A 13,063-nucleotide genomic window follows, 5' to 3' on the forward strand; every position below is an offset into this window, starting at 1 on the left:
GCTAATTACATTATTGGTCCCATTTTAACAAATTTGCTATTTAAATCTCTGCACATTCAATTAGTCATAAAACTGACGATTGCCAATAAACATTATTACTATCTAACACATTCAATGCTCAGGAAGAAAATATCATACAGAAAAATATAAGCAGACATTTACAATAAAGACTCACAACTATAGTGGTATTTTAAGTTCTATCAACGAAACAAGATTAAACTGGTATTACATTATTTATTAACTTAAGCTCAAAATTAGAGTTAAATTGCTTTTAGATATACAGCATATAAAAAGTTAACACAACTACTAAGAAAGAAATGCATTTGTCATGTACTCTTCTATGTGAACAATTGGTAAATGTGACTGATTTTGTTTTTCTAACAAATATACCAGAACTAATAGTTCACACACATTGCTCCCTTCAAGGTATGTTCCCCAGAAAGCAGTACACTTAACCATCAATGATGACTTTTGTAGTCCTTTGATATGGCATATTTGATTTTTACCAACACTGTCAAATATTACTTAAAGATTGATAATGGTCAAAAGTAGGTCCTATTGTTTATGGTCAAACACCCCCCCCCAAAAAAAAAGGATTGATAAGGATTTGTAATAGCTAATATATCAAAAACTATCTCAAAGGCAGTTCCAAAGGAAAAATTCAAACCTACTCCAAGAAGCAGTAAACATTATTAAACTAATAAGCATGTTGTGTCTCCCTTCCCCCTAGTATGCCAAGGGCCTAATTTGTAGAACAAAACTGAATTGTATACACATTTGCATCACATGTGTTAAAATACCAGCCTTAACAAACGGTAGTCATATCTATTACGACACTTCATTTAAGCCAGCAGGTTTCAAAACAATCCACCCAAACTGAAATGCTTATGGGAGAAAAATAAACTATTCGATATGTAATTAACGTATTTCACTTGAGGATCACCATTTTTCTCTTAATGAAATAAAGAGTATTTTATTGAAACCAGAACACAATCCTAAAGCCAAGCAGAGCCAGCAACTGCCCTACTTTATATTCCTGTGGCAATCTAATGAAAAACTAACCAGGCTCCCAGTTGTTTGAGGTCTAATAAAACTCTTGGATAAATAATTAACTGAAAAAAAAATAATTAACTGATACACCAATGAACTGTATCTAACTCTTGGGTTCTGAGATTATTTTTCCTGAGTTAAACATTTTTAAGACACCAATTCCTTGCCTCATTAGTGAAGTGATCCCATAATAAATCAGGTGTTTTTCAATCTCCTCTGGTATCTTTCCAAAAGACTAAATCTATTTACAGTAATGTTTCAAATCATTTGCTAGAATGTTGATTAAGTCTAAAAGAACATAATCTCTCTCTCCATACCTAAAAAGAACTGAATCTATTACATACATACCTTGCCATAATTCCCATCTAAATACATTTTTCCATCAAAAGTGCTTAAAACATGATTTCATTTCGCTTGAGTTACCTAGCCTATTTCATTTCTTTACCTCCTTTAGCAATGTACAGATGAGTTTCTGGGTGAATATAAAGCCATTATTTAACACTAATTGTCCAAAACAAAAGAGGAAACCTCTCAGGGGTTATTATCAATGCCATGCATTGAAATGCTAATGGAATCAAATTGTCAACTGTTTAATACTACCTCCAAATAATATCGTTTAACTTAATTCATAATGTAATAATAGGTAATAGTTCTAGTACCTAGAAAACTTACAAGAATTTCCATTTTACATGAAATGTAAGATAATCAGTGATCAAATCCAACTCTGACTGGACAGCTTAAAAGAGAGATGTAAGAATGGATATCCCAGATAAATTACCTGTCTTGTCATTTGCCAGACACAGTCAATAAACTGAAGAAAAACAGGTGATCTGTCTGCATCTGCATGGTTCTTATCTCCATGGCCAAGTCTCTGAAGCAAAGAATGAAATATTATATAAGCTTTGTGGGATTTTTCAGCTTTTACTGAAAGTAATTTTATTTTCCAAGAAAAGTAATATTTGCTCAATATTTTTAAAAATTCAGAATATCTTTTTAAAAGAGCACTGCAAGGAAAACAGAAATTACCATAATCCCACCAAGCAGAAATCTCTATTAACATTTCAATGTGCAAACTGCCAGGTTATTTCCTAACATGAGACACTTGTAACAGGAATTACAACTCAGTTTAATAAACAAAACTCAGATTCTAAAAGGCTGATAATGGAACACAGGAGCAGCCAGAACTCAGAGCCCAGATTTTTCTTCTGTAGATTTTGCCCTGAATATTAACAGTTCCTTGTACACTAGCTTCAGGAAGCACCCTTCTCCTTTAACACCTTGGCCAGTGCATGAAGGGGACCTGTTGCATCTGAGCTCCAGACTGTCTTTCAAAAAGTATCACATTAGCACAAATCTTTGAAAACTTTTAAAAAATGCTTAACATCTCCCCTCAAGCATGCACTCACCTACTTTCTCAATTTTTTTTTCTCCTCTGAAGACTTCTGCCCCCAGTGACTGAGATAAACCTCTACTCTGTACCCAAAAACAGTGATTCTAAAAGTATGGTCCACAGACTTCCGGCAGCAGGGCAGGTCTGTGAGTTCAAAGCTATTTTTATAATATTACTAAGACACGTTTTGCCTTTTTCAATGTGTTGACATTTGCACTAATGGTGTTAAAGTGATGAAGAATAAAAACTTTTGGTACCTTAGTAGGAATCAAGAAGCAAGGCATTGAAATCAATCTATACTAGCAGTTATTATATTCTTCCTTGACAAACACGTGCAGTAAAAGAAGGAAAAAAAAAAAGCCAATCTCTCTTAAGCCAGTTTCCTTGATGAAGCAGTAAAAGTTATTAACTTTATTAAATCTCCCCATCTGAGTACAAAATTTTTAAGTATCCTATTAACAAAATGGGAAATATAATATGCTTCTGCTGCAGACTTAAGTAGGATGGTAGGAAACACGGCTTTTTCATGGAACATCATTTTGACTTGAAAGAACAATATATGAACTATGATTATTAAGACCTGAATATCTTGCAGACATTTTTTTGAAAATGTACAAAAGTGAATGCGTCACTTCAAGGAAAACAATGGACAGTGTTTGTTACCAATGATACAATTCAAGTTTCTGAGTGAAAATTAGACTTGGGGGAAATTTTTATCTGCTACAATGAGTTTGATAATACTTTTCTGATAAAATCAGTAGCGGTATTAACAAATGTGACTATATTATATAATGAAATACACTAATATTGGAAGGGCTGTGTAAATCAGTAAGCCAGTATTTTCCAAATTACCAACACTTGATGTTACAAAATCATGCATGGGTAAGAGATCTATTTATTCAAAGTGCAAGACAGACCAAGGAATTTAATAGAACAAACAACAAATAAATTCATTGAGTTAGTTTTGGATTCCACATTACAATTAACTGCTAAGAAACTACCATTTGTCGAGTTTTGGCACAGTATCAAAGAAAAATATCCACAATTCCCTGAAAAAAATTAAAATACTCTCTATTTTTCAACCTACATATCTGTGTGTGGTCAGATTTTCCTCATTTCTTCAACCAACAGAACATATTGCAACAGATTGAATGCAGAAGGAGACATGAAATTCAGCTATCTTCTATTAAGCCAGACATTAAAGAAATTTGCAAAAGATGTAGAATAATGCCACTCTTCTCATTAAACTTCTTTATTTGTTTTGGAAAATATAGTTATTTTTCTTTAAAATGTTATTTATGTTAATATATAATAGTACTATGGTTTGAATGTTTGTGTTCCCCCAAAATTCACATGTTGAAATCCTAATGCCCAGTGTGATGGTATTAGGAGCTAACTAGGTCATGAGGGTGGAATCCTCATGAATGGGATTAATGCTCTTATCAAAAGAAACTCCACAAAAAAAAAAGAGACCCCACAGAGGCCCCAGCCCTCTTCCACCATTCAAGAACACAGCGAAATGTTGGCAGTCTGCACCCCGGAAAAAGGCCTTCACCAGAAGGCCATGCTGGCACTCTGAACTTGGACTTCCAGCCATCAAAACTGTGAGAAATATAGCTGCCCAAATGGACTAAGAAAACAGATTTATTTCTTTAAATAATAAATTTTTAAAATTTAATTTCTAATATGGTAAATACTGATAGATATAAACAAAGTTCTTTCGGGTCATCAATAATTGTTAAAAAAGGAAAGAGGTCCAGAAATCAAAAAGTTTGAGCATCATTACCCTGTATTAACCATGTGAGCATACCCTCTTGATCAGATGTCCTTTAACTGTCAAATTCTGCTTTCAGATAACAACTAAGGGGGAGAAAATGGAGTAGGTAACCAGATTCAATAATTTAGGAATCCACTGCAACTTCAAACAGTCTGAAATATTTATGATTTTGGTTATATTTATATGAACATGTACGGCTTTGGCTGACTAAAAAACTTCATTCTTCTTCATTTCTTTTTTTTTTTTTTTTTTTTTGCAGTACGCGGGCCTCCCACCGCTGTGGCCTCTCCCGTTGCAGAGCACAGGCTCCGGACGCGCAGGCTCAGCGGCCATGGCTCACGGGCCCAGCCGCTCCGCGGCACGTGGGATCCTCCCGGACCGGGGCACGAACCCGTGTCCCCTGCATCGGCAGGCGGACTCTCAACCATTTTTTTTTTTTTAATGGTCTTTTCATGGTAAGTACGTTTTATAGAGAATTGAAAAACATGAGCTATTTGAATAGATACTCCAGATGACCAATTTTATTTAACAGTTCAAGTTCAAAAGAGCAGACTACCTTTAAATGTCCATTTCTTGCAAGTTTTTTCATAAACACTGCTGGTAGCTACTGGATACTAACGGTTAACATTAGAGACAGCATCTGAGCAAACATATTTCAGAAAGTCTTTCAGCTAATCTAGGAAAATGCTGCCAAAAATCACACTCTCAGGGGCTTCAAGGCCTCTGAACAATCTTAACTCTCATCTCCAGATTTTCTAAACCTGCCCCTCCCTCGACTCTACTCCAGCCACTCAGTCCCACCCAGTGTGAGACACTCACACTCACCATTTGCTCACACTGCTCCTCTTTCCTGGGAAAATATTCCTGCTCCGCACTCTCTAAATTCTATGATTACAACTAACACATACCACGGATGGGCATACATGAGAACCAAGGCCTACAAGGTAACTGTTCCCAAGTTTGCTGATTCCGAATTTAGAGTTTAGCAGAAACACAGCTAAAAACCACTTGAATGTTTATTTAATTAAAAGCTACATGAATCTAAAGTATGTTGTAACAAAAAGCAAATACAAAAGCACAGTATCCTTTAAAAGGGACATAATAACCCCATTCCTCTATTTTAGGAACTACTACAGTTTTGGGTACCACACTTGTAGAAAGCCATGAGCAAAGTCCAGAGGACAAAGGGGAGGGTGAGGGGATTAGGATGAGAAAAGACTGAAGAAAACGGACATTTTGCCAGAACTGAAGATTATGACTGACACAGGAAGACAGCTACTTTCAAATATTTGCAGGGCTATCTTATTTGGATTAGTAGTCATATTTGTTCTTCTTATCTCCAAAGGGGAATGTAAGAAAATGAGAAGTAAATTTTAATTCATATGAAGAAAAAGTTTGTAGTAGGTAGACTTTCTTCAGTGAGACTGGACAGCCTCAGGAAGGGACTTGCTGCTTATTTCTGGAGGTGTTAATGAAGAAACCAAACAACCATTTCACGGGGACACCAGAGAAGACATTCCCTGGACTCTGAGGCCCTTCCAACTTTTAGATTTGATACGAATGATAACAACAAAATAAATTTTAAGTCATATAGAGGGCGCAAAAATTTGTCATTTCCATAAAACTAACTGCAACACTTTCCATACATATGGTCATTAAGGGTAACAGAAAAGCTATTTTATTCCCAACTCTAAATTAAATTATTTTTTCTCTGTTATTTCTTTTAGTCCCAGTCTAAATTGTTTTAGACCCTGATCCTGTGTGAGTAGTGCTACTTTGTAGGGCTACTTTAAATTAAGAATAATAGGCCAGTCTCACGTTTCTTTAAGTCTACAGGAAAAGCTAGAAGCGCCCTGTAGCTCCGTAACAGTCCATGCTGCTCTGAACTATCGTTTGAAGGTGGAAGTCACAGAAGGGTATCTCCTATTCCCGACAGAGAATATGGAAGAGACTGGGCCAGGAGCCTGACAAACAGCTAACCCTGGCTCCAGACTGCAGAGCCACATCAGGATAACCCAGTGCTTCCAAAACAAGCCCAAAGTTCTCTTGGGAAGTTTACCCATTAGAACAAAGGATCAGATTTAGATGAATATCTAGTGAGTAAAGGCATGATTTTCACACGCCTTACATGAAATGCATATGTGATACAATGAGTCACGGTTCTTTACTCACAAGCTGAAACCGATGTCCAAAGCTTAGCCACTCTTTTTCTACAAGGACTTCAAATCCTCGGATGGTTCGGTAGTATCCATCCAACATGAGCATGGCCAGGGAGGTCAGCTGAGCTGTGCGATCCCAGCCATCACTGCAGTGGACTACCACAGACGTCTTTCCTGACTCTACTTTGTCAGCAATCCTAAGAGCCCCTGCGAGAATAAGCTGCAAACAGATTTTTTTAATTAATTTTTTAAAAAATTAAATGCTTCCTTCTTCATAATTTACTAATAGAATTTTGTTTAGAGATGACTGTCTCAATACCATGTGGAGAAAAAAACATCAGTCCCTTCCCAAAAAGAATTTTTGTGAATGGTAGAAGATACACAAATTTTGCTTTTAAAACTAAAAAAAATCTCATAAATGCAGACTCCTATTAATCTGCACAATGAAATATCCAAACAAAAGGTGCCTTTGAGTTCTAAACAAATCAAAAATATGAGTAAGAGGAAAGAAGGATTAAGTTCTAAAGAGATCTATTTCTGAGAATCTTCAAATATTCCAACATCATCCATTTAAATAAAAATAATACAGCAACTTTAGTCTTACCTGTTGATACTTAACCAAATTAGAATATGAAAGCCATAAAGTTGGATATTTTAAAATATTCTACAGCTTCTATAGCACTTATTCTACTGTTTTTATATACATCATATAGCATACAGCAAGCACAGTATAAAACTTCAGAGTAAGCTGCTTTTTTTTCTATCAGTATGAATGGAAAATTCTGATCAGACCAATATATTACCATGTCAATTTAACTGGTATCTAAAATAATTTCAAGTTTTTTTTTTAAATATGCAGAGACTCTGCAAAATAATTTACCTTTCCTGAAGCTGATCTTGAGTTAAAACTAGACAGAATTAGATGTAACCAAAAAAGAAACACAAAGTATGGTATCCTTTAAAATGAACAATATAGCCACATTTTTCTCTGCAATGGCCAAATCATACTTAAAGAACAGCATAATTACACAAACATAGATAAGAATGAAAGAAAAGATATACTAGGCTTAGAGAATCTCATGATGACCTCCTTTTGATTATAACTGTAGGCATATTCTGGAAGTGGGGTACTCTGAAGCAATCTCAATCTTAACTATGCATCAGAGTCATTTGTGAACATTAAAAAAAACAAAAACAAACACCTGGTCCCCATTCTCCACTAATCCTAACTTACTATTTTAAATAACTTCTACCTAAAATTCAAATGTATATCCAAACTTACACATCACTGACCCAAAGGATTAAAACAGCTGGAGAGTTAAGACTGACAAGAAAGAGTTATCCAAAGTGGTCATCTTCATTGATTCATTCATTCATTCATTCATTCATTCATTCAAAAGATAAACATTTACGGAGTCCCCTACCATGTGGCAGGCACAGCTCCAGGTGTTGGAAATAGAGCAGCAAACAGAACAAAGTGCTGGCTTAACAAAGTTTACATTCTACTTACGTGAGGCCAGCCAGGTGCAAATAAGGAAAGAAAGTCACAGAAGGGTATCTCCTATGGTGCTTTTTCACTTACTGCCCTCTGACACAGTGTGTCAGAGGGCAGTAAGTGAAAAAGCACCATCTAGGTCTAGGGAGTGCTGGCAGAACTGCTATTTTATATGAAGTGGTTGGGAAAGGCATCTTTGAGAAAGTGATATTTGAGCAGAGATTTAAAGAAAGTAAGTGGGTAAGCCTTGCAGATGTGAGGACTGGGGGAGGAGAAAGTGGTCCAGACACAACTGTACCTCTTAAACTTCTAAGGAAACTTATTTCGGTTATAGCCAGATTTTTTTTTTTTTTTTTTTGTGGTACGCGGGCCTCTCACTGTTGTGGCCTCTCCCGTTGCAGAGCACAGGCTCCAGACGCGCAGGCTCAGCGGCCATGGCTCACGGGCCTAGCCACTCCGCGGCGTGCGCGATCTTCCCGGACCAGGGCACGAACCTGTGTCCCCTGCATCGCCAGGCGGACTCCCAACCACTGCGCCACCAGGGAAGCCCTATAGCCAGATTTTTGGAGAGAATATTGTACCTGCTAAAAATTGACCTGGAACTTACAGAACGCTGCAATTTACGTTAGTTCTGAATCAAGTCTTATGGTTTTCTACTTATACATCATACAATGTAATAGATGGTCCTGTGACCATTCTCTTTAACAAAAGAGTGTGTATACACTTTGCTACATTCAAGCTTCTATGTTTCTAGAAGAGAAACAGTAATCAAAATAGTCTATAATTGTCATTAGGTCAATTTAGCTTTCAATTCTGTCTTAGTTTTAGAGGTTTTAATGTGAGTACAATCTGCTCCTTCTTCACATGAAAAATCTCATTTCCATTTATTTCATAATATGAATATATGTGGTCATATATATTATAGAAACCTGTATTTTGGTAAGGTATCTTACTGAAATTCAGACACTATCTGAAAATATTTGTAACTATATTAACTGAAATAACATTTGGTGCTTCAAACATTATATATATTGGGCTTCCCTGGTGGTGCAGTGGTTGAGAGTCCTCCTGCCGATGCAGGGGACACGGGTTCATGCCCTGGTCCGGGAGGATCCCACATGCTGTGGAGTGGCTAGGCCCATGAGCCATGGCCGCTGAGCCTGCACGTCCGGAGCCTGTGCTCCACAACGGGAGAGACCACAACAGTGAGAGGCCCACGTACCGCAAAAAAACGAAAACAAAAAACAAAAAACATTATATATATTAACATATTAGGCAAGCTACGGTTCACACGGTAGTCTCCAAATCATTTAGCATTCAAATGGTATCCTTCATTTAACTATTTCACCTCATGTGCCTGACCAGAATGGTTTTCACAAGCCATGCAACAATTATTTATTGAGTGCTTTATTCATATCATATAGTGCTGCCCTGGCTCCTGAGGAGACAAAGAAGAAATATGATTTAGCCTGTCCTACTCTCCATGAATTAGCAATATAAGTTGGGTGACACATAAAAGTAATTAAATCAAGTGCATGGTAACACCTGATTAGCTGGAAAGCAAAAGTAAAGTGAAAGTTCAGAGAAAATGAAAATGAATGCAATCTGGGAAGACTTCATGGAAGAAATGAAATATTAGCTGGGATCTGAAGGATGGGCAGAATTCAGATAGGATGGGAAAGAGAGGGAACAAAAGAAGTACAACTGAACCAAATGCATAATATAGAAAATTAATTCATTCAGGCACCAAAACTTAAAAGTAGTTCTAATTATCAAAGCAGTTATCAATTTTTCGCTGTTTAAAAAGATACTTTCGTCTTGATTTCAATTGTAAGAAAAGAGCCAATATAGACAAAAGGGCAGAGAAAGTCCTTGTTTGATATCCTATGATAGTTTAAAGAAACAATAACATACCCACCTTAATATGCTCTAGCCAGTGAGTAGATTCCAAGTTAGACAACCAGTGGGTCTCCTCAATGTTGGGGTACACAATCTCCTTAAGTTTTCGTAAAGATTCTCTCATAACATGGATATTGTGGATATCTAGAAAAACTAGTTCTGCATTTTGATAGGCATCTTCACTTTCATAACCTCCACCTTTTGCCTGGAAAACAAAAAGCAACATCACAGGAAATCATAAATGAATGAACATCCATTGTATGTTGACATCCCCAAGAATGCCACAAAATATCCAATAGAATCAAAAATGATACACATTACTGATGGTAGGAAAACTCCACAGGAAAATGTGGCTGGCTCAAGGCAACTTAACACAACCACGCTCTATCACATGTTCTTCATAAAACAAGAATATACTCTCACCCTGACTTCCTTTTGTTAAAATTATATGTGGTAACATAAATTTCCCTATCCATATTTCAAGTCCTACTCAAACATAATTTCATAAAGAAGACTGAAGTCACCAGACCAGCAAGCTCCATGTGCAGGGACTAGTTTACCCCTGGCCCATGCTTCTTCACCTCCCTTCCTCTTCACCTTTTAATCTTAATATTTGCAAAGTGCTTTGGAATCATAGTGACTGGCTTCTATTATAACCACACAACTACTATTAAACAAAAAGACTGAACAAGTATAAAAGCACAGAGTATTACCGTATAATACTATCACTATTTTCAAAGATGTAAATCTACAAGTACAGAACAGAATGAGAAATATTTGGTGTTCACAATAAGCTATGGCTGGAGAATTAAATTTTTCTGGATTGAATCTTTCTCTATTTTAAGAAAAAAATATTCTCCTACCTTATGTATAAAATATGCATCCTGTCTTATGGATAAAATCATGCTTCTTAGAGCACTAATGGAAAAAAAATTAGGAAGATACAGGAACAGCCACTGTAGTTATACAAAATTAAGAGATTACACCTTTGAAAACAACAAAACTCACCTCTTAACCAACAACAAATTACCAAAGGAAGTTCAAGTTTCCTTTCTGACACTGATAGTCTGGGAAATAGTTCGGAGTTAAGAATGGTACAGGTACAAAATTAACAGTGTTTCATTAGGTACCTGTTAACATGGATTACTTCTGGAAAGTGGGATAGGACAGGCAAGGGGTAAAGGGACGTTCAAATTTGTTGCAACAAATCCTAGAAACATGGCAGTAGTAGCGACTACACAGAACCTGTCACAAAAACACACAGAATGAAAATGCTCTGGAATCAGATAGTTATACAACTTTATGAATATAATAAAAACACTGAAATACATACTTTACAAGAGTGCATTTTATGGCGTGTGAATTATATTTCAATATAACTGATATTTTAAAAAATAGAGCAACTAGATAGTAAAATCAAAAACACACAAAAATCATTCAAGACAGAACTGGAGGACAAAGCATTCCATCAAACCCCAAAACCACCAACAGTCACAAGATCTAGATGCTATCAGCAAATGTGTGAAGGAACAAATGGATATAAGATGGAGTGGAGAACGAGAGACTCACAAGAGAGTCTTATAATTTGTAGTGTTTGTTCTGTTTCCTTATTTTAGCTTTCTTCCTCCAGAACTACAGGGAAGAACAACAGATCAATCTAAGAAGTACCACGGAAACCAGGAAGGGTTCTGCCCAGTCTAACAGCCGAGTTATTAGAGAAACTCAGAAATGAAATGAGACTTGGGAACAAATTAGAAATAAAAGAAAAAAAAAATCAGAAATAAAGACTACATTAGAAGAAACTCAAGAGCAAATAAACACAATGGATATTAAATTAAAAGAAACAGACAGTGAAAAGCAAAATATAAAACCAAAACAGGAATAGAAAGCATAAAAAGGATTCAAGAGAAAGTGGCAAATGATGAAGATAGGCAAAGAAGAGCCAGCACAGGAATAACAGGAGTCCAGAAGAAGCAAGCCATACATGGAAATGAAACAAATACTAAGAACTATGATTAAAGAAAAAATTCATGAAATTTTTAAATTGGAAATTACCAATTAAAATAGCATACACGTATACTTGATAATATAGACCCAGAACACAAAACATGAAGACATATTCTGGCAAAATAACTGGACTTCAAAGAAAAAGAAAAAACAAAATCTTTCACAAATCCAAGTAAAAAAAGTGACTTAGAAGGAAAGGAAATTTAGTTTATCATCAGACTTTGAAACTTTATGCCAAAAAAAACGCAACATATTTAAGACATTCAATAAAATCAAATGTAAGCCAAGAATTTTATGCCCAACAAAACTAACTCGAATATAAAGGACATAAAGCTGCTATCAGCATACAAATACTCAGAATATAGTTCTTATGAGCCTTGCTGAAACATTTACAAGAGAACAACTCCAGACAAAAGAAAAAGACCAGAAAGACATCCATATAAGAATTGGTTATTGGCACAAAATATTTAGCTACTTGTAGAAGTCAGGGGTAAAAGGCAAAAAGTATGTGTACAAAAGGGAGACTATGTAAAGTCTACACATGCTCTGATGACATAAATATAATACAATTCATTTTAAAATGGGAGCAAATGGAAAAAAATTTAACTTTTCAGTAAATGTACTGGTGATGATACTATTAATACTGTTATTCTAAGACCATGGTGGGATAAAGCAAATGAGTAATTATGTAGCATACTAATGTTATTATCCCCTCTGTCTTTGAGAATCGGGATTTCTGGTGTGGAAGGAAGAAGATACACATGTAACTTAGAAGAAGTTATGTAAAAACTCTAGTACTGAATTTAAATTGAAAGCACCAGTATGAACTCATGAGGTATAATACTTTATCTTTAAAAACATATGTCTCCTAGCTCTATCCACTGAAAAGACTTAGAAATTAGACCAACCCAGCAAATAATTATCCTTAGCACCCAGATTATGGTTTGAAATACCACTTCCTACTAACAGAAACCAGAACTTCTTAGAGAAATGGTTATTCTAAGCCTGTGGCAGGAAACATACAAGATTTCCTGATGAGTCTGGTATACCTTGTCATACCAGATAGCAAAGATTACTATGGCTATGTCAAAAGAACTCAGGAGGTAACTTGAAAAGTGCCCCTCAGACCAAAGGTGGGAATTTTTTTTTTCAAAAATACCATCTGCAATGAATTAGAAATTGTTGACTACATATAAATACATGCATTCATAATGACACTTAAAAAAATTAGTCACCCTCATGGGATGGTAAGGAGTAAATTCATTTTTGGGAAAACTGATAAATAA

At 35.8% G+C, this 13,063-nt stretch overlaps 1 protein-coding gene across 9 annotated transcripts in view; it reads right to left on the reverse strand.

The window, feature by feature from the left end:
- The window catches only part of MTMR2 (myotubularin related protein 2), a 108,489-nt gene that overhangs the window by 6,387 nt on the left and 89,039 nt on the right, over nucleotides 1–13,063 (reverse strand). For all 9 annotated transcript variants that reach the window (XM_079930346.1, XM_079930338.1, XM_079930343.1 and 6 more), the window contains 3 exons: nucleotides 9,790–9,975; nucleotides 6,390–6,596; nucleotides 1,829–1,921 (listed from right to left, as the gene is read on the reverse strand). In XM_079930346.1, the coding sequence (XP_079786472.1) occupies nucleotides 1,829–1,921; nucleotides 6,390–6,596; nucleotides 9,790–9,975 (486 nt within the window). The remainder of the gene's footprint in view (nucleotides 1–1,828; nucleotides 1,922–6,389; nucleotides 6,597–9,789; nucleotides 9,976–13,063) is intronic.

This window comes from Stenella coeruleoalba, assembly GCF_951394435.1.
Source record: "Stenella coeruleoalba genome assembly, chromosome: 8".
Classification (NCBI taxonomy): domain Eukaryota; kingdom Metazoa; phylum Chordata; class Mammalia; order Artiodactyla; family Delphinidae; genus Stenella; species Stenella coeruleoalba.